The sequence below is a fragment of the Micromesistius poutassou genome (assembly GCF_964030765.1).
Source record: "Micromesistius poutassou genome assembly, chromosome: 17".
Classification (NCBI taxonomy): domain Eukaryota; kingdom Metazoa; phylum Chordata; class Actinopteri; order Gadiformes; family Gadidae; genus Micromesistius; species Micromesistius poutassou.
In genome coordinates this window covers 15,395,697-15,416,932 of record NC_140287.1, presented here as the reverse complement: position 1 = coordinate 15,416,932, position 21,236 = coordinate 15,395,697, and the positions used below count along the sequence as shown (strand labels likewise).

General features: G+C 44.8%; 3 protein-coding genes across 3 annotated transcripts in view; 1 reads left to right on the top strand and 2 right to left on the bottom strand.

Annotated features, from left to right (window-relative positions):
* Nucleotides 1-72: 72 nt before the first annotated feature.
* Nucleotides 73-6,882, bottom strand: LOC311362311 (glia maturation factor beta-like; the record flags this gene model as incomplete). The annotated part of the gene is made up of 7 exons (XM_084482134.1): nt 73-1,625; nt 2,621-2,694; nt 2,986-3,115; nt 3,512-3,571; nt 3,667-3,716; nt 4,038-4,134; nt 6,871-6,882. The coding sequence occupies 7 exons, from the start codon at nt 6,880-6,882 to the stop codon at nt 1,554-1,556; spliced, it is 495 nt and encodes a 164-aa protein (XP_084338260.1). The 3' UTR covers nt 73-1,553.
* A 3,943-nt stretch (nt 6,883-10,825) lies between these two features.
* On the bottom strand, nt 10,826-16,761 carry LOC311362142 (glia maturation factor beta-like). Its single transcript, XM_084481957.1, has 7 exons — nt 16,644-16,761; nt 15,472-15,568; nt 15,101-15,150; nt 14,956-15,005; nt 14,420-14,502; nt 14,054-14,127; nt 10,826-13,113 (listed from the first exon to the last, which is right to left on the bottom strand). Exons 1-7 carry the CDS (start codon nt 16,644-16,646, stop codon nt 13,042-13,044), a joined length of 429 nt encoding a protein of 142 aa, XP_084338083.1. The 5' UTR covers nt 16,647-16,761; the 3' UTR covers nt 10,826-13,041.
* Nucleotides 16,762-17,324: 563 nt separating this feature from the next.
* The window catches only part of lgals3a (lectin, galactoside binding soluble 3a), a 4,341-nt gene continuing 429 nt past the window's right edge, over nt 17,325-21,236 (top strand). Inside the window, 4 exon segments of the mRNA XM_084482133.1 lie at nt 17,325-17,541; nt 17,891-17,905; nt 18,076-18,810; nt 21,151-21,234. Coding sequence (XP_084338259.1) covers nt 17,894-17,905; nt 18,076-18,810; nt 21,151-21,234 — 831 coding nt within the window. The 5' untranslated portion in view covers nt 17,325-17,541; nt 17,891-17,893.

The following is a 21,236-nucleotide window of genomic DNA, read 5'->3' as shown; positions in this document are numbered from 1 at the left end:
TCTTATTTAAACAACTTACAAACTTACAGCATGATGCGACACTTGATGTGTAAATCTCTGCCAAACTGCCAAATAAGCCACACCCCTTTTAAAATCCATTTTAGTCTATTGCCTTTAAACAGGTAGAGAACACCGCCACGCCTCTGTGTTCTGCCACTCATAAGCTCTTTGTGTACAAGTTGAAACAAAGGCTTGCGTTCGATTTCCTAATCTAAAAAGGAATATTAGTGTTCGGTAAACTGACCTCAAGGCTGGGACAAGCACAATGTAATCAAAGTACAAAAATGTGATGTTTGGATCACCACAATATTCATTTAAAACAAACAAAGACTAGCTATGGGCCTGTCAGCTAGAGGCTATGTTGGCTCTCAACTCTATCTAGGTGGAGGGAACTGAATGCGCCACCCAGCTATCGTTTAGAACCAAGATGGCTGCTGGCTGGATAAGGCCCACGATCATCTGCCATGACAGGTGTACGAAGGTAGTTTGAGAGTAGACCCTGTATTTGACGGAAAAGGCTGTCCTGCTGTTCAAATGGTACGGACGCCATTTCAGGAATGATTCAGTAGAAATGGAATAGAAAGTTCACCGAGATTTAGATAGGTCAATGGTAGGCCTAAAAGGCCATCCCTCGCCGTCCTATCACAGTAAATAACACCATATTCAGCATGCACCAGGCAGAATCTAAAACATGACAAGGCTGTTCATATATTTATATATATATATATATATATATATATATATATATATATATACACATTATGCATGTGTACTTTGAGTAGTACTGCTCCATTGTTTGCAGCAGTGCATTGACTTATGAGTATACAAGTATTATATGTATAATCCCCTTTTCTTTCTGTTGGTTGTCGTTAGGTTTCAGGTGAGCTACTTGTAAACGTATGAACTCGATGCATTCTACATCCCCGGACCTAAAGACTACATCTCTGATTGTAGCAATGATTGTTCAACGTTGTCCGAAGGAAGCCACCTAAATCAATTCAAACTATATGAAGTACATTCTCTTTTTCAATAATCCCGAAATGCCATTACTAATCCAATTATAAGTTAAACACTGTAAATAAAAATGGGTTAAACTTTAAAGAGACAGCTAGTTAAGGACTTATTCAAGGTAAGACAATGTCTAGTTCAAAGCTTCTAGAGTCTTATCCGAGAGTTCTCAGCCCTACAGAGATGATACAGGAGTGTGGTTTCATGACAGACTGTACTGCACTGGCACAAGGGAAACATTCTACGAGAAGGGACAATAGAAAGCAGATCTGCATGAAATAGCATCTCCAAAAATAGTTACCCTTTTTTTTTTTTAATGCACCTTCTCCCACTGGTGTGGCGTTTCGTAATCGAGACCATTCTAAGAACCGCGTGACTATGAAAGATATTGATTGTCCTATCCTACGGTGTTCTGTGTGGTTGGGGGGGGAACAACATGCATCGGGCCAAACATGGCACCCCACTTCTTTAAAGAAGAATAAAATAAAAAAATTAAAAAGGACATGACTCGGGTTGTGCGCTCTCCATTCCTCATTCCTCATTCCTTAAGAGAAGAGGCCAAGCTTTTCCTTCAGCCACTCCTCGGTCAGCTCTTCAGTGGTCCTCACCTCGAACACCTGCAGACAGATGGGCAGACCGTCAGACAGACAGACTGTCAGGCAGGCAGGCAGACCGTCAGACAGACAGGCAGGCCGTTAGACAGCAGGCAGACCGTCAGACAGACAGGAAGACAGGCAGATCATCAGACAGACTGTCAGACAGACAGACAGGCAGGCCATTAGACAGTCAGACAGACTTTTCAGTACTGCTCGGTAGGGGTGTAACGATATGCGTATTCATACTGAAAAATTTCGGTACGGGTCTAACGGTTCGATGCACGTTTCATTTCGGTATGTACTGAAAAAAAAAAAAAAATCCTTTTTTTTTTGATAAAGTTCTTCTTTGATAAAGTCTTACTTATTGATTATCACACACTCTGTGAGTGTCTTGTCTTGTCCTGATGTTTTGTGATGAGGACTACAATGGAAATAAGTCCTGGACTTTATTGTGTTTTTATCCTCAATTGTATTTGATGTCTTTTCATTTGTGTAAGGCATTTGTTTGATACAATTTAATAAATCAAATCTAAATCTAATTGTTTAATAAAAATAAAATAATAAAAACTGCTGTACCGAAAAACATACCGAACCGTGACTTAAAAACCGAGGTATGTACCGAATCGTGACTTTTATGTATCGTTACACCCCTACTGCTCTCTCTTCCATCGCTTATCCATTTGAACATTGCTGAGTCGCCATGGCAACCACTGGTGATCATTAATAGTTTGCCGGACGGGACAGAACAACAATGTAGTTGTTGTTCATTGCCGGCCGTTCATCATTAATCATCATGCAGCATTGGCCTCATTCAGCAGATGCTTTCATCCAAAGTGAAGTCAGACACCGGCCATTATGGAACAGGTAGGGGTTGGGGACAGTAAACACAGATACAGGTCATTAAGGAGAAGGCTGGGGTTGGAGACAGTGAGCAGACGATGAGCAACGCAGAGGGGAATGGTGTGGAGAAGATGAATGGTGTGGAGGAGAGGAACGGGTGCCGAGTGCTGCTCTACCTTGGTGAGGTTCAGAGTCTTCATCAGCTTGTTCTTGCTTCCTGCATACATCATCTGCAGCTCTGGTTTGGAGCCTGAAAAAGAAACATTAAAAAAAACACGTTATGACAACAGAAAGAGTGTCGCTTTGCAAGGAATTTCTCACAACAACAGTTGTGTGCTACGACCAACGTGCGACATCGGGAGATGTTCACCAATTTCAATCATTTCCTTACATACAACTTTTTCTGAACTAGCCTTTTTTCCATCACTCAATTCCTCTCACTTTGTTCTGCTAATTATGTCATGGGACCTCATTGATGATGATGAAGATGATGACTACAAAGAGGTTAAGGAGAGGGACAGGGGGGGGGGTAGGGTCTCACCGCAAGGACTGGAGAAGATGAATAAGAGCGGGTAGGAGACGCGGCCGTCGTCATGGTGATGCTGGTAGCTGTAGACCACGAACGTTCCGGCTAGGTTAAGGAGGATCACTGGCACGTGTACTGGGGTCAGCTCAAGAGTGAGGCAGGCCAGGTCATGAGGGGTGACCTCCGGTCCACTGGGGCACTCTTTAGGTACAGCCGTCGCTCACCGTTTGGATGCTGATATGTTAAGCCCTTTTCCCACATCCCGCAGTCCATGGGTGAAAGCGCACCAAATGGAAATGTTCCAGAACGTAGCTGCATGTGGGGATAGTAAAAAAAAGCCTGCGGCGCCTCAAAAGGTTGTCCCAGTCATTTACCGGGAACTATGCGTGAAAGGGGCTTAAGAAACATTTGTAGGCAGTTAAAAAAGGGTGGCCAAGGACTCACTTTAACGAGACACAAACAATGCTGATGGTACATCACACCAGGACAACATAAAAACAACATTCCCCCATGCCTCTTCTATTTAAACACCAGGGCAAACCAAAGGATATCTGGGCAGGTGCTCGGGCAGTTCATCCCTCAGGTCATCCAGAGTAATGTCCTGAAGTGGAAGATGATCAGACACAAAAAAGGTTAATAATATTACAAATATTACAAGGATTTTTTTTTTTTTCTTCAGGATTCCCAACCACTTGCCTCGTGTTCCTCTTCCAGAACCACCAACAGCTTGTCTGTAGCAATCTTCACTGAGAGGGGAAACAGAAGAGAGAAGTTGTGAAATAAGCAGCTCTAAGTTCCTGTGGGTGTAACGCAGGCAAACAGTATTCTAGGTGTACAGCTGTGGTCCTTGAGTTATCGCCTGCCCACATCCAGAAGCTGTTTGCGATTGGCTGAACTAAACACATCTATGCCTTTAAGTGAAACCACTAAGCGAGCCCAGAAATATCAGTGACCCTTTCACTCAGGACAAGAGTCGATCTAGGATGACGTTGAAACTTCCCTTAACAGTGCTTAAACAGGCTGAAGATCAACGTTTCATCTTTGCAATAGACAGAAAACACGCTTACTGATGATGGCTGCATTGTTGGTGGCCTTGCGGAAACTGAACGCCTTCAGCTTCTCGACGAGAGCTTTGTCTATGTCACACACCACCAGGGATTCACTCTGAAGGCAAACAGGAAAACGTGAAAGGTCTGCACACACACACACACACACACACACACACACACACACACACACACACACACACACACACACACACACACACACACACACACACACACTGTGGAGTGGATGATTATTATGGACCTTGTTGACTGGAGTAGTCAAATGATGGCAACACAGATGGTGGTCCTATGCGTGTTCCCATTGACCCACACCACATGATGTAGGCTAAATATGTTAGCCTATTCAGTTAAGTACTACAGTGTTTCCCATACATAGACCAATGTGTGGCGCAGCCGCAGCGCCACAGATTCAACAACGAGTGCCACAAATTGATTCCGCTTTTTAAATTTATTTTAACGGGATTTTTAAGTAGGCCCTATACATTTCTCACGCTCTCACACACACGCAACAAATGTCACGCCCAAAAAATACCTGTTAGATCTCTCGTTGCTTCGGACGAGCGCTAAATTGCTGCGGCTGTCCCACCCGTCAACAATCCCGTCCGCCCGCAACCCAACTCCCCCCACCCCGTCAACAATTCCACCCGCGGTTATAATGTAAGCATTATAAGACTGTACAGAGTCTCACTCCGGCCAAAAGACAAAAGTTGCCAACCCTGCAGGGGGGCACCACACATTGCTACCTGGGCCCCGTTTCCCGAAAGCATCGTTAGCCTAACGACGTCGTTAACACCGTCGTACGATCATCGCAGAATTTTCGGACCGTTTCCCGAAAGCATCGTTATGTAACGACGTCGTTAAAACCCTCGTAGCTAACGACGCCTACAGGGGTAGGCTACACTAGGATGCATCGTTACTATAGCCTCAGTGGAGTCACCAGCTGGACATTCCGTGTATTGGATGTGTTTTATTAAATCACGTCATCCAATACCACTGAATGTCCAGCTGGCGCTATTTCGCAATACCCCAAAAACAGTGGTTCCCGCATATATATTACTCGTAGACGACTGTTAGATTTAAACAGCAAAGACAGAGACATGTTAGAAGTCAACACAAATATAATTTATTGCAGCAATTTAAAATGCCAAAAATAAATGTAGCGATAAAACGCCACGTCACAAGGCAACCCTATCACAAGGCATATAGGCCTAATAAAATCAAATGATTCCGTTGCTGTGGGAGGTCGCTTGCGAGCGGCACTTGCTGTCTCCCTCTGATTTTAATTCAACCATCGTGGTTAAAATGTCCTCATATTGATCAATGACAGAAGACATAGCCTACTGTAGCCTACATGAATCATGCTGAGACCAGCGGGTGTCGGATAATTTCTGCAGGCGTTTTTTGTTGCGATTGTTTGCCATAAAGCACTGTAGGCGCGTCGGTGAGGCTGTGATGAAGTTCACTATTTATTGGACCGTGTCTAGACAGTTACGAACATCCCTGGCCTTAGTGGAGTGCACAATCGCCAAGTTGAGAGCGTGGTTTCTGCAGTGAACGTAGACTGCTGCGGGAAACTGTGCTGCGAATCGATGCGTGCCATTCCCGCTTACATTGCCCGCATCATCATACCCCTGCCCAACAATATGGGCAGGAATCGATCTAGACCAGCAACAGCAATAGCCGTGTCAATGCTTCTGCGTTTGAATGATAACGAATGAATGGAACGTTGCATTTTTAATGTTGACACCAAAGTTTCTAGAGTGCGCGGCGCGTCAATCACTGAATGAATGAATGAAACGGAATGCAGGAATCAGAGAAAGTCTGCCCTCTTTGCGGCGCCGCGCAAAGCATGTTTCAGAAATCAGCACATTTAAATAAATGCTATAGGCCTAGTTGTCACACGGACACATGCTATTTTTTATTTTTGTAATATGGAATTATTTCAGGGGAGAAAATGCCGTGAAACAATGTAGGCCTACGCACGGTGCGTTCGGGATTAGGACTGATATAGCATATGTCGGCCTAGACCAAATCAATTGTGTTTTAATATTTGTAGCATTCATATTAGTCTATTCTTTTCGTAGGATACTCTGCTGTTGGCCTTGATGGGGAGATATTTTTTTGCTGCCACAAAATATAGTTTAATCCAACAACATTCCTGCGTCTCCCCCTCATACGGAGCCCATTTCAGCACCGTGTCAGTAGACAGCTACAATCCTACGACGTCGTAAGAGCAGAGCACGCGCGTTCATGTTAAGATGAGTTTCGGGAAACGCTCCCCTAAAATGAACGATGCATCGTGAGATCCATCGTACGATGGATCGTACGGGGCGGGCCCCGTTTCCCGATAACTGGTCTGTGGGAAACACTGTACTACATGGTCTGTGGGAAACACTGTACGACATAAGTAATACATTACATAAGTAATACATTCAGTTAAGCTTTGAGGGTTCTGTAAATCAATTCTGGAGGACTTTAGTAGACGTCCTGCTGGGTTAAGACCAGAGGATAAGTCCAGACAAACTCATTTGACTAACAGTAGGCCTACTGAAATAAACATGTTTTTTTTAATACATGCTTTTGCCCTAATAAAACATAATAGGGCGATATTTATTTTTTACAGGAAATATGTGCAGCAAGCAGATGTTTCTGCATACTGCACACATTTCCTGTGTTTATGTCCACAACAGCCACTCCACTGAACCCATTGTCTTCCTGTCCTGAAAAGATTGCTAGTAACGTTAAGCGTTACCGATATTCGCAGAACGACAACAATATTCTGTTAGTTACGTTGCTTTTATTCGGACCCAAACGTAGACTACAGCGGTGGTACGAGTATAGACATGCCTGCAAATATGCTTTGTGGACAGTTTCTGACAGGAAACGAATCCCGAACGCCCAGCAACTCATTAAAAAGATCCAACAAGCAACTATCAAACGAATGGCTTGATGAGCACATGTCTACGCGCCGAAGATGACAGCACAATGACACCACCGCAGGACCACTGGATCTGGATACGGACGCTAGCTCCATGCTAAAGTCCTCATACCAAGACGTGTGTGAGCAGATCTCTCCACCCGTACAGGATGTCCCCACGGCTAGCATGCTACCGCTAGCAGAGGCGCGAGCTTACTTTCTCACTGCTCATTATTAGGGCATCAATTAATTAAAGGTAACGCCAGGGAGGGTAGATGCATGGCAAAACGAGTCTATTCGTGGGTTGTTGTGCTCTAAAACTCACCATGTTGACAGAGCAGACGCGGACCAGACTTCGGGTAGCAATGTGTGGTGCCGGGTGCCTGCAGGGTTGGCAACTTTTGGTTTTTGGCCGGAGTGAGACTCTGTAGAGTCTTATAATGCTTACATTATAACCGCGGGCGGAATTGTTGACGGGGGGGGGGGGGGGAGTTGAGTTGCGGGCGGACGGGATTGTTGTGTTGGATTGCGGGCGGACGGGATGTTTCCCATACCTAGACCAATGTGTGGCGGCTCTAGCCCATTTGGTGCCCTAGGCGAGATTACCCCCGCGCGCCCCACCCCCAAAAAAAGAAACATCTGAACCAAAGGTAGATAGATAGATATACTTTATGGATTCCAAGTTGGGAAATTGCAGTGTAACACACATTAACAAACACAATGAAGTAAGAGAACAACCTAGACATATGAAAAAGCAATATAAAAAATTAGGGATGCACCGAAATGAAAATTCTTGGCCGAAACCGAAAACCGAAAATGAGGAAACCAAGGCCGAAAACCGAAAACCGAAATAAATGATTATGCCAATTATTAGTAGGCCTACCATTGCATTTATAGCTATGACTGAGTACTAACCTCACTAAAATCAAGGCATTGCAATTCAAAGAATAAATCAATTACAATTATTAAAAGTATAAAAATATTTATTTAGCACTGAAAAAACAACACCGTTTTCCGTTTTGCACTTTGCAGACGGTCCCTAAGCTCGGCTGATAGAAGCTGTCTCATAGCGAGCCGTCGCTAAAGACGGCTCGTTTGGATGAAACTCTTTGCAGATTTACCCCCTCTCGAAATTTCAGAATTACACGTTTTGCAAATCGCTATCCGTGGGTCTTTTTCAGATATATGGAAATATGCCCACACCGCAGACATGTTGGCTCAGAGGCGCTTATCCAGACAAGCGTGTGCTGGCCGCGGTTTTTGTTTGCGTCATCACAATTTCCAGTTTCGGCCGTGTTGTTTTGGTGATAAAAGTGTTTCGGCCGAAAGCTGAAAATGCGCTTTTGGGCCGGCCGAAAATTTTCGGTGGCCGAAATTTCGGTGCATCCCTATAAAAAATGTATAAAAAATGTAGGCCTATTCATAAGCAGTCTAATAAAAGTGCAAAGTAAAAATATAAAGTGCAGTGAACAGATTATGTAAAAACATATAAGGTGCTTGTATTGTTATATCTGAACACTTAACAGTTTTATTTGAACAACAATGGTCCAAAGGTGCTGCCTTGTGTCCTTCAGGATGTGTTGACTGGGTGTCATCAGGCTGTTGAACAGTGCATGCTGTGCTTGTTCCTTCACCTGCAAGCAAATCAAACACACATGCAAATATAGATATTAATCCTTCAGTGAGGTCACACAGTGATTTACAAATAACAGCACATCAGGCAATAAACACATCTGAAGCATAAATTATGAATAACCATAGTATTGTTCAGTGATGTGACTGCAGCTGTAACATGCAATTACATAACTAACCTGCTTCAAGCTGACTTTCAGAGGTGGGTGGTGTCGTTGATGTGGTAGCGCTGCTGCTGCATGACGCCTGACTTGTAGCTGTATTCAAACATAGAGTACATCCATACTGTTAAGTTTGTTGTGTCATTGTACTTCATTTAATAAATTAATTAAGGTTTGATATACAAATAAACTTTATTTTATTTGCCTAAAACCTAAATTTACTGTATTGCTAACAAGCTTGTACCTTTTAGTCACAACAACAACAACAATAATGATAATAATAATCATAACAACAACAACAACAACAACAACACAGCAGTGCGTAAGAGACCACAAACAATTGGCTAAACTTACGTACATGCTTCAGAGAGTGGTGTGGATGTTGCATCAGAAGGCCCCTCTCCAGCAGCTGTTAGGGGCGTCTGGAAATATATTTTGAGCGCATGTAGATTAACTTATTACTGTACAAGTTGTTGTAGTACATCACAGACTCTGGCTTTACCCCGTGAAATGATGTGCGGTCAATATGACCGCTTATGGCCGAAATAGGTAAAACATATCATGTGTAATTTATATAAAAAATATTCTAAATGAAAATACAGACACTTTTAGGAAAAGTCAGGTAACAGCAGTATTGCATTTTTTCATTCAACGAAGTTATTGCACATATAACGTTGAAAACGGTCAAAATGACCGTCTTGGCCGTTCTAATGTTAAACTAGCGTCGCTTTATTTCAACCTAGCTAGCAAGCTAACGTTAATACAAATGAAACGTCTTCACACAAAGCGGTATTTAAAAAAAGATGACATAACGTTAATGTTACCTTTATATTTAGACTGCTTCTCCTCCTCCTCTTTTCTTCTCTTTCTGTACTGCGCACCCGAGGGCTTTGACGGCCGTTTCATCTCGCAAGTCAGGGGGGGGGGGGCGGGATTGTTGTGTTGGATTGCGGGCGGACGGGATTGTTGACGGAGGGGTGGGGGGAGTTGGGTTGTGGGCGGACGGGATTGTTGACGGGTGGGACAGCCGCAGCAATTTAGCGCTCGTCCGAAGCAACGAGAGATCTGGTATTTTTATTGTTTGGGCGTGACATTTGTTGCGTGTGCGTGAGAGCGTGAGAAATTTATACTTAAAAATCGCGTTAAAATAAGAATACATTTAAAAAGCGGAATCAATTTGTGGCGCTCGTTGTTGAATCTGTTGCGCTACGCCACACATTGGTCTATGTATGGGAAACACTGAACAAACAACATGCCTTGGATTGACAGCCAGTGCTACTTTGTATTAAAAATAATAATAATAATAATAAAAGGGTTGCCGCCGGGGACATTCCAATGGCAATAAATACATGTCTGTGTCGACGCCAATTTTAATAAATGAATACCTAACTGAACAACAACATACTTGGGGAATAACTCTTTCGTGGCCCCTGCTGACGTCACCCTAAAGGGGCGTGTCCACTACCTCCGACCAGAAGTAGAAGAGTGTGCGTTTGTGCATTGCAGCTGTACGCCACAGTGTCTACATACATCGGGCTACTCCCATCAGCCACTATTCTGTTCAAAACTTCCTGAAGTGTTAGCTTTGTCCTGACTACGAGCCCCTCGAAAGGCGATCTGTCACCCCGTTCGGAGAGGAGCGAGGTACAGTCGATGCTCAACTTGCTTACTGTACTTTAGCCACGCAGCTAACGACTGAGGACTAATTAATAATAAACAGCCCGTTAATCGTCCCGGCGGTGCGAGGATCACCCGTAGATGGTCGGGTAGAAGTTGGGATCGCTGTCCCATGTGTTGTCCTGAGCTAACTAGTGATACGGAGGGTTATAATGTGTAACTTTATGGTGGGTCTGACTGAGTCACTCACCAGGAACAGGGAAGCTTACGTTGTTCTGTACTTGAGAAACGCAGACATTTAAACATCACTATTTTATTGGGTGAATATTGGACATCGTACAAATTATGAATATTTAATAATATTTCACAAGTTACACTGATGCCAAGAGGCAGCTATGTTTCAGGTGGGAAATCTTGGAAAAGATCGACGATTCGTCTGAGTATGAAAAAAAAGCCCGACATCTATGCAAAGTACATTTATTGTACGGTTTACTACATATACACTAGATTAGTTGGAAAAATATGTATATCCACAGGATTAACCCAAATGCATGGCTCACCACCTCGTCGTTCAAACACACCATACATCTATGGAAACGAAGCCATGTACAGTAGTTTACGTCGCTCACTATCAAGGAATTCTCGTTTTTGTATTGGTTCGTTTGAAACATTGCACATATTCAATAAAACACTCCAGTTCATCATTTAGCAGCCTCCCTTCAATCAAATCAATATCTTATTAAAAAAAAAACTTTTTTGGCATTTTGTTTGAAGAGGCTTCCGGATTGTGAAAGGGATCAATCTTCATTCTAGATTAGAAAATCAACCAAGATTTACAGAAAGCAACAATCCCAATCTCATGGATTAAGAGCTTTCATAGGACACCTCCTGTACTTTCTGTTGAGATGATTTAAAAAAACCACTGTGACCATTGCAGGTTAACCAATGCAAATTACAAAACAAAAACTAATACCTTTAATGAATAAAATAATCAGAAAATGGTCAAACATGACATAAAAAAGGAAAAAAAAATGTAACCACATTCTTGTTACAGATAATACAGTTTCTCTTTCCCCAGTTCGGCCTACTAATTTCCCATCAATACAAAATATGACGCATAAAAGGAAGCAACAGCAAGTTGGGGGGGGGGTACAGCATGATGCGACACTTGATGTGTAAATCTGCTCAACTGCCAAATGAGCCACACCCCTTTTAAAATCCATTTTAGTCTATTGCCTTTAAACAGGTAGAGAACAGTTGGCCCCCTGGGGGGGACCGCCACGCCTCTGTGTTCTGCCACTCATAAGCTCTTTGTGTACAAGTTGAAACAAAGGCTTGCGTTCGATTTCCTAATCTAAAAAGGAATATTGGTGTTCGGTAAACTGACCTCAAGGCTGGGACAAGCACAATGTAATCAAAGTACAAAAATGTGATGTTTGGATCACCACAATATTCATTTAAAACAAACAAAGACTAGCTATGGGCCTGTCAGCTAGAGGCTATGTTGGCTCTCAACTCTATCTAGGTGGAGGGAACTGAATGCGCCACCCAGCTATCGTTTAGAACCAAGATGGCTGCTGGCTGGATAAGGCCCACGATCATCTGCCATGACAGGTGTACGAAGGTAGTTTGAGAGTAGACCCTGTATTTGACGGAAAAGGCTGTCCTGCTGTTCAAATGGTACGGACGCCATTTCAGGAATGATTCAGTAGAAATGGAATAGAAAGTTCACCGAGATTTAGATAGGTCAATGGTAGGCCTAAAAGGCCATCCCTCGCCGTCCTATCACAGTAAATAACACCATATTCAGCATGCACCAGGCAGAATCTAAAACATGACAAGGCTGTTCATATATTTATATATATATACACATTATGCATGTGTACTTTGAGTAGTACTGCTCCATTGTTTGCAGCAGTGCATTGACTTATGAGTATACAAGTATTATATGTATAATCCCCTTTTCTTTCTGTTGGTTGTCGTTAGGTTTCAGGTGAGCTACTTGTAAACGTATGAACTCGATGCATTCTACATCCCCGGACCTAAAGACTACATCTCTGATTGTAGCAATGATTGTTCAACGTTGTCCGAAGGAAGCCACCTAAATCAATTCAAACTATATGAAGTACATTCTCTTTTTCAATAATCCCGAAATGCCATTACTAATCCAATTATAAGTTAAACACTGTAAATAAAAATGGGTTAAACTTTAAAGAGACAGCTAGTTAAGGACTTATTCAAGGTAAGACAATGTCTAGTTCAAAGCCTCTAGAGTCTTATCCGAGAGTTCTCAGCCCTACAGAGATGATACAGGAGTGTGGTTTCATGACAGACTGTACTGCACTGGCAGAAGGGAAACATTCTACGAGAAGGGACAATAGAAAGCAGATCTGCATGAAATAGCATCTCCAAAAATAGTTACCCTTTTTTTTTTTTTAATGCACCTTCTCCCACTGGTGTGACGTTTCGTAATCGAGACCATTCTAAGAACCGCGTGACTATGAAAGATATTGATTGTCCTATCCTACGGTGTTATGTGTGGTTGGGGGGGGGGGGGGAACAACGTGCATCGGGCCAAACATGGCACCCCACTTCTTTAAAGAAGAATAAAATTAAAAAATTAAAAAGGACATGACTCGGGTTGTGCGCTCTCCATTCCTCCGTTACCGTGGCGACCTTAAGAGAAGAGGCCAAGCTTTTCCTTCAGCCACTCCTCGGTCAGCTCCTCAGTGGTCCTCACCTCGAACACCTGCAGACAGATGGGCAGACCGTCAGACAGACAGACAGGCAGGCCGTTAGACAGCAGGCAGACCGTCAGACAGACAGGAACACAGGCAGATCATCAGACAGACTGTCAGACAGACAGACAGGCAGGCCATTAGACAGTCAGACAGACTTTTCACTACTGCTCGCTAGGGGTGTAACGATATGCGTATTTGTACCGAAAATTTTCGGTACGGGTCTAACGGTTCGATGCACGTTTCATTTCTTACGTACCGAAAAAAAAAAAAGTTTTTTTTTTTTATAAAGTTTTTAATGATTATCACACACTCTGTGAGTGTCTTGTCTTGTCCTGATGTTTTGTGATGAGGATTACAATGGAAATAAGTCCTGGACTTTATTGTGTTTTTATCCTCAATTGTATTTGATGTCTTTTCATTTGTGTAAGGCATTTGTTTGATACAATTTAATAAATCAAAATCTAATTGTTTAATAAAAATAAAATAATAAAAACTGCTGTACCGAAAAACATACCGAACCGTGACTTAAAAACCGAGGTACGTACCGAATCGTGACTTTTATGTATCGTTACACCCCTACTGCTCGCTCTTCCATCGCTTATCCATTTGAACATTGCTGAGTCGCCATGGCGACCACTGGTGATCATTAATAGTTTGCCGGACGGGACAGAACAACAATGTAGTTGTTGTTCATTGCCGTTCATTGTTGTTCATCATTAATCATCATGCAGCATTGGCCTCATTCAGCAGATGCTTTCATCCAAAGTGAAGTCAGACACCGGCCATTATGGAACAGGTATGGGTTGGAGACAGTAAACACAGATACAGGTCATTAAGGAGAAGGCTGGGGTTGGAGACAGTGAGCAGACGATGAGCAACGCAGAGGGGAATGGTGTGGAGAAGATGAATGGTGTGGAGGAGAGGAACGGGTGCCAAGTGCTGCGCTACCTTGGTGAGGTTCAGAGTCTTCACCAGCTTGTTCTTGCTTCCTGCATACATCATCTGCTGCTCTGGTTTGCAGTCTGAAAAAAAACATGTTATGACAACAGTAAGAGTGTCGCTTTGCAGGGAATTTCTCACAACAACAGTTGTGTGCTACGACCAACACGCGACATCTGGAGATGTTTACCAATTTCAATAATTTCCTTACATACAACTTTTTCTTAACTAGCCTTTTTTCCATCACTCAATTCCTCTCACTTTGTTCTGCTAATTATGTCATGGGACCTCATTGATGATGATGAAGATGATGACTACAAAGAGGTTAAGGAGAGGGACGGGGGGGGGGGGGGGGGGGGGGGGGTAGGGTCTCACCGCAAGGACTGGAGAAGATGAAGCAGAGCGGGTAGGAGACGCGGCCGTCGTCATGGTGACGCTGGTAGCTGTAGACCACGAACGTTCCGGCTAGGTTAAGGAGGATCACTGGCACGTGTACTGGGGTCGGCTCAAGAGTGAGGCAGGCCAGGTCATGAGGGGTGACCTCCGGTCCACTGGGGCACTCTTTAGGTACAGCCGTCGCTCACCGTTTGGATGCTGATATGTTAAGCCCTTTTCCCACATCCCGCAGTCCATGGGTGAAAGCGCACCAAATGGAAATGTTCCAGAACGTAGCTGCATGTGGGGATAGTAAAAAAAAGCCTGCGGCGCCTCAAAAGGTTGTCCCAGTCATTTACCGGGAACTATGCATGAAAGGGGCTTAAGAAACATTTGTAGGCAGTTAAAAAAGGGTGGCCAAGGACTCGCTTTAACGAGACACAAACAATGCTGATGCTACATCACACCAGGACAACATAAAAACAACATTCCCCCATGCCTCTTCTATTTAAACACCAGGGCAAACCAAAGGATATCTGGGCTGTCGCTCGGGCAGTTCATCCCTCAGGTCATCCACAGTAATGTCCTGAAGTGGAAGATGATCAGACACAAAAAAGGTTAATAATATTACAAATATTACAAGGATATATATTTTTTTCTTCAGGATTCCCAACCACTTGCCTCGTGTTCCTCTTCCAGAACCACCAACTGCTTGTCTTTATCAATCTTCACTGAGAGGGGAAACAGAAGAGAGAAGTTGTGAAATAAGCAGCTCTAAGTTCCTGTGGGTGTAACGCAGGCAAACAGTATTCTAGGTGTACAGCTGTGGTCCTTGAGTTATCGCCTGCCCACATCCAGAAGCTGTTTGCGATTGGCCGAACTAAACACATCTATGCCTTTAAGTGAAACCACTAAGCGAGCCCAGAAATATCAGTGACCCTTTCACTCAGGACAAGAGTCGACCTAGGATGATGTTGAAACTTCCCTTAACAGTGCTTAAACAGGCTGAAGATCAACTTTTCATCTTTGCAATAGACAGAAAACACGCTTACTGATGATGGCTGCATTGTTGGTGGCCTTGCGGAAACGGAACGCCTTCAGCTTCTCGACGAGAGCTTCGTCTACGTCACACACCACCAGGGATTCACTCTGAGGGCAAACAGGAAAACGTGAAAGGTCTGCACACACACACACACACACACACACACACACACACACACACACACACACACACACACACACACAGTGGAGTGGATGATTATTATGGACCTTGTCCATAATAATGGACTGTGACTGGAGTAGTCAAATGATGGCAACACAGATGGTGGTCCTATACTATGCGTGTTCCCATTGACCCACACCACATGATGTAGGCTAAATATGTTAGCCTATTCAGTTAAGTACTACATAAGTAATACATTCAGTTAAGCTTTGAGGGTTCTGTAAATCAATTCTGGAGGACTTTAGTAGACGTCCTGCTGGGTTAAGACCAGAGGATAAGTCCAGACAAACTCACTTGACTAACAGTACTGAAATAAACATGTTTTTTTTTAATACATGCTTTTGCCCTAATAAAACATAATAGGGCGATATTTATTTTTACAGGAAATATGTGCAGCAAGCAGATGTTTCTGCATACTGCACACATTTCCTGTGTTTATGTCCACAACAGCCACTCCACTGAACCCATTGTCTTCCTGTCCTGAAAAGATTGCTAGTAACGTTAAGAGTTACCGATATTCGCAGAACGACAACAATATTCTGTTAGTTACGTTGCTTTTATTCGGACCCAAACGTAGACTACAGCGGTGGTACGAGTATAGACATGCCTGCAAATATGCTTTGTGGACAGTTTCTGACAGGAAACGAATCCCGAACGCCCAGCAACTCATTAAAAAGATCCAACAAGCAACTATCAAACTAATGGCTTGATGAGCATATGTCTACGCGCCGAAGATGACAGAACAATGACACCACCGCAGGACCACTGGATCTGGATACGGACGCTAGCTCCATGCTAAAGTCCTCATACCAAGACGTGTGTGAGCAGATCTCTCCACCCGTACAGGATGTCCCCACGGCTAGCATGCTACCGCTAGCAGAGGCGCGAGCTTACTTTCTCACTGCTCATTATTAGGGCATCAATTAATTAAAGGTAACGCCAGGGAGGGTAGATGCATGGCAAAACGAGTCTATTCGTGGGTTGTTGTGCTCTAAAACTCACCATGTTGACAGAGCAGACGCGGACCAGACTTCGGATGCTCGGGGTGGAAGCTTTGAATGTCTTTTTTTTTTACTTCCCCAAACCGAGATGAAATATCTTGTGACTGGTTCGACCAATCCTCTCCAACTCCGGCTCCGAAAACAGGCGTCGTCAAATAACAACATGCCTTGGATTGACAGCCAGTGCTACTTTGTATTATGTTCTTAACTCAGCATTTAACTGATATAAGGATCGTTTTTATATTCTATTTCAGTGTTTTATTGTTTCATTGCTTGCGAAATGTACCGTAATAATAATAATAATTTCAGACAGATAAATATTTAAAAAGCCATCACTTTTCAACATTTGTATTATAATAATCTGTTACAGTTAACACACATTTTTGTGGTTGATTCTAAATATAATCAAAAAATAAAAAATGGGTTGCCGGGGACATTCCAATGGCAATAAATACAATGTCTGTGTCGACGCCACTTTTAATAAATGAATACCTAAAAACATAAATATATATATATGACCTCGGAGCACACCTAGGAATACAACAACATAAAAATATTATTTTAATTAATATTATTACATTGACTGAACAACAACATACTTGGGGAATAACTCTTTCGTGGCCCCTGTTGACGTCACCCTAAAGGGGCGTGTCCACTTCCTCTCCGACCAGAAGTAGAAGAGGAGGAGGACTGTGGGAAAAGCTAGGTAGCTGCTGCTGTAGTAGTGTGTGAGTGTGTGTTTGTGTGTGTGTGCATTGCAGCTGTACGCCACAGTGTCTACATACATCGGGCTACTCCCATCAGCCACCATTCTGTTCAAAACTTCCTGAAGTGTTAGCTTTGTCCTGACTACGAGCCCCTCGAAAGGCGATCTGTCACCCCGTTCGGAGAGGAGCGAGGTACAGTCGATGCTCAACTTGCTTACTGTACTTTAGCCACGCAGCTAACGACTGAGGGCTAATTAATGGGCTAAACAGCCCGTTAATCGTCCCGGCGGTGCGAGGATCACCCGTAGATGGTCGGGTAGAAGTTGGGATCGCTGTCCCATGTGTTGTCCTGAGCTAACTAGTGATACGGAGGGTTATAATGTGTAACTTTATGGGGGGTCTGACTGAGTCACTCACCAGGAACAGGGAGGCTTACGTTGTTCTGTACTTTTGCTTTCTGTGTTTCCAGCTAGATATTATTTGCTGTTATTCTCCTTTGATAACTTATTAAAGCGTATTTCTATATTTTCTTTTCTTCTAGATCATGGATTTTTCGGTGAGTAGAAACTGTTTATTTCTAATACATTATTTACTTATTCCCACTGATTGACATCTTAGCCTTTCGATCTATATATTCCTACAGTAAATCAAACAACAGGCTATCTTTTTATTATCCAGAAAAAAAAGAAGTAAAAGCAGTATAACCTCCTTTCGTTTCCATGGCAGCTGTCTGACGCCATCGGAGACGACGTCTCGGGCAAGGCAAGTACCATAGGGACCAACAACCCGTCTGCCCCCGCCCCCGCCAACCCCGGCTGGCCCGGCGCCGCCCCCGGGGCCCCCACACAGCCCACGGCCCCCGGCGGCATGCCCGGAGGCCCACCTGGGGCCCCGGGGCAGTTCCCTAGTAGCCCGTACAACACCGGCCCCCAGGCCCCAGGCCAGTACCCCGGGCCCCCGTCAGTACCCGGGGGGTACCCGGCGGGCTCCTGCGTCCCTGGACAGTATCCCTCCGGACCTGGAGCCCCGGGCCAGTTCCCCTCCGGCCCTGGGGCCCCGGGGCCCTTCCCCGGGCCTTTCCAGGGGCAGTACCCCCCCGAGGCGGCACCGGGACAGCTCCCCGGAGCCCCGGTCCCCTACCCGTCCGGACCCTTTCACTCCGGCCCCGGGGCCCCTCCCGGGCCCTACCCCAACATGCCCTTCCCCGGGGGCCAGCCCGGAGCCGGAAACGGGATGTACGGACCGGGGGACCCCGGGGCCTTCCCCCCCGCCGCCGGCCCGGGGCACTTCCCTGGGTTCCCGGGCGGGGCCTTCCCTCCCATGCCCCCGGGGTCCTGGGGGTCGCCCGGAGGAGGCGGCTTCCCCCCCGCCCCCGGAGGAGGCGGCTTCCCTCCCGCCCCCGGGCCCTTCGGGGGGCCCATGGGGCCCTATGGGGGCCCGGCCTCTCCAGGCAACATGCTGGTGAGTCTGAAGTAGTTCAATATCATCTGTCCTATCAGCGTCTTGCTTGCTTTGCCGTGTTCAGTGGTGATGGGTGATTGGTGCACTCTACAACGGTTGGTGGGCTTTAGGCTGGCTTTACACGACAACGATCTGAACACAAGCCGCAAAAGTGGCGTTCCCACTTTTAATTCCGCATTTAGACGAGCGTCTTTGGGTGGAAATCTGCGTGCATACGGTGACGCAAAAGTGTGTGAAATCCGACATGTTTGTTGTGGTTTGCCTGTACTGCACGTGGATGTGACGTAAACGCGTACGGGACGAGAGCCAGCATGAGCAGCTCAGAGCACACATTTTGCGTTGTTAACCCTTTAGACGGAAACGCAACGGTGGAGCGTTTTTAAGATCTCCACTCTGGAGGGTGGGTTAATTTTTTTTTGCGTTTTTAAGCCCCGAAAAACACATCTGGTAAAATATTTTGTCGGTTTCACCCGGGAGCGTTTTCGTGTAAAGCCAGCCTAAGACTGGTTCTGGGGCTCTTCTCCTTGTAGTGGTGGACTCTACAATGGTTCTGGGTGCTCTTCCTCTGGTAGTGGTGGACTCTAGACTGGTTCTGGGTGCTCTTCTTCTGGACTTGGTGGTCTCTAGGCTGGTTCTGGAGTAGGAAGACTCGTATTGATTTTTGAGCAGGCGGGTATGGTGTTGACGGAGGTGCTTTGGGATGACGGGGTGACGTCTGGCTGAGGCTGCTGGGTTTAGTGCTGAGGTGGCTCCGCTGGGGCTGAGTTGCTCCGACCCCCCCCCCCCCCCCCCCCACTCCCTCTCTCCCTCGCCGGAGGGTCACTGGTGCAGTGGGATCTCATGCAGATGAATTAACCAGCAAGCAGACAGGCTGCTGCACGTGTCATCATGCACACTGTATCTCTTGTGTTCCAGTCCAGGTTTTATCCGCCGTATCGCTGACCGCAATCAGCTAGTCAGTGACCAATCAGGAGCCAGGCGGCGCCCCCCCCCACCCCCCCCCCCTTGTCTACTGATGGGTTCAGCGGTTGATTTGCAAAAGGCTGCGTTTCTGCAGGTTGACCCCTCCTGACGGGGTCAAAGTGCAATGTGATGTTGGACCTTTTGCATTGTTTCTCAAAGCAGAAATATATATATATATACATTATATACATATACTCTACTATATATTTTTCATACCGATTCCTCATTCCATTCCTTTATGATCATGACATATAACGTAAACACCCATGTCCTCCTGATTTACATCAAGTTGTCGTCTTATATTGAGTTGTAATGATCTTTTTGTTATTCCAAGAAATAAAATGGTTTCTAAGTTAGCCTGCTTGTCCTTATTGATATCCTTGGCGGTTGCCAGTGGCTTGCGTAAGGCTGGAGGAAGGTCCACCAGGAGATGTTGACTCACTGGGACTGTGGTCATTGTGATGTGATGTGGAATGTGGGTGAGGTGCAAGACTCACTTTAACCAAACCTTTATTTAGAGTTGTTTTTATGACGATGTCAATGCAACCCGCCCCAAGGCCCAATAGTTTACCCCTCTATTGATTATTTTTCAACTATAACTTTATTTATAGCCATGTTTATGACGATGTGCATTCGGCCCCAAGGCCCAATAGTTCACCCTTCTTTAGATTTTTCAACCATAACTTTATTTGTGATTATTTTCATAACAGGGTGAACCCCTAAGGCTCGATAGTTAAACCTTTCATAACCTTGTTGAACCATAACTTTACAGTTTAATTTCTATGATGTTGTGTGTACAGGCCTGAAGATCAATAGTTAAAGCTATTCGACTACTACAACATATTTCAACAACTTTATTTGTGATGTATTTCTATGACAATGTGCTTCAATACCCTTTTCCACTGTGGCCATCCCTCAGAGGTTAAGGGCTACACCAATGTAATTGTAGGTATTTATCCTCATTAGGAATTATGTTTTTAAAGGTCCCATATTACACGACCAGGTGTGAGTGTGATCAGCCGTTACAAGCCGTTTGAAAATCTGCATCTTCTGACATCACAAGTGGGCGTGTCCATCTAGATGTATGACGGATAGATAAGCAACGTTTGCTCAAGTCCACTGGGTAGGCTGGTAGACCGATCCATCCAGCGCACATCTAGGTGGACACACCCACTTGTGATGTCAGAAGAGGCTGATTTTCAAAACGGCTTGCAACAGCTAATCACACTCACACCTGGTGGTGTAATGTCACCTTTAAGAACATTACCATAATTCCGCCATCGTTTACAGGACTAGCTCTACTGCTTTAAACTGAATTATTTCTCCCCCCTCCCTTCTCTTTATCGTCTCCCTCCTCCTACTCCTTCCCTGTTCCAGATGGTCCCCTACGACCTGCCCCTCCACGCCGGCATGATGGCCAACCTGCTGATCACCATCGTGGGGGAGCCCGTCCACGGGGGTGG

Coding starts and splice junctions, on each gene's coding strand:
- LOC311362142 (XM_084481957.1), bottom strand. Junction 15,006..15,100: donor TTCTGGAAGAGGAACACGAG/GCAAGTGGTTGG, acceptor CTTCCACTTCAG/GACATTACTGTGGATGACCT. Junction 14,503..14,955: donor CTGCCCGAGCGACAGCCCAG/ATATCCTTTGGT, acceptor CCTAGCCGGAAC/GTTCGTGGTCTACAGCTACC.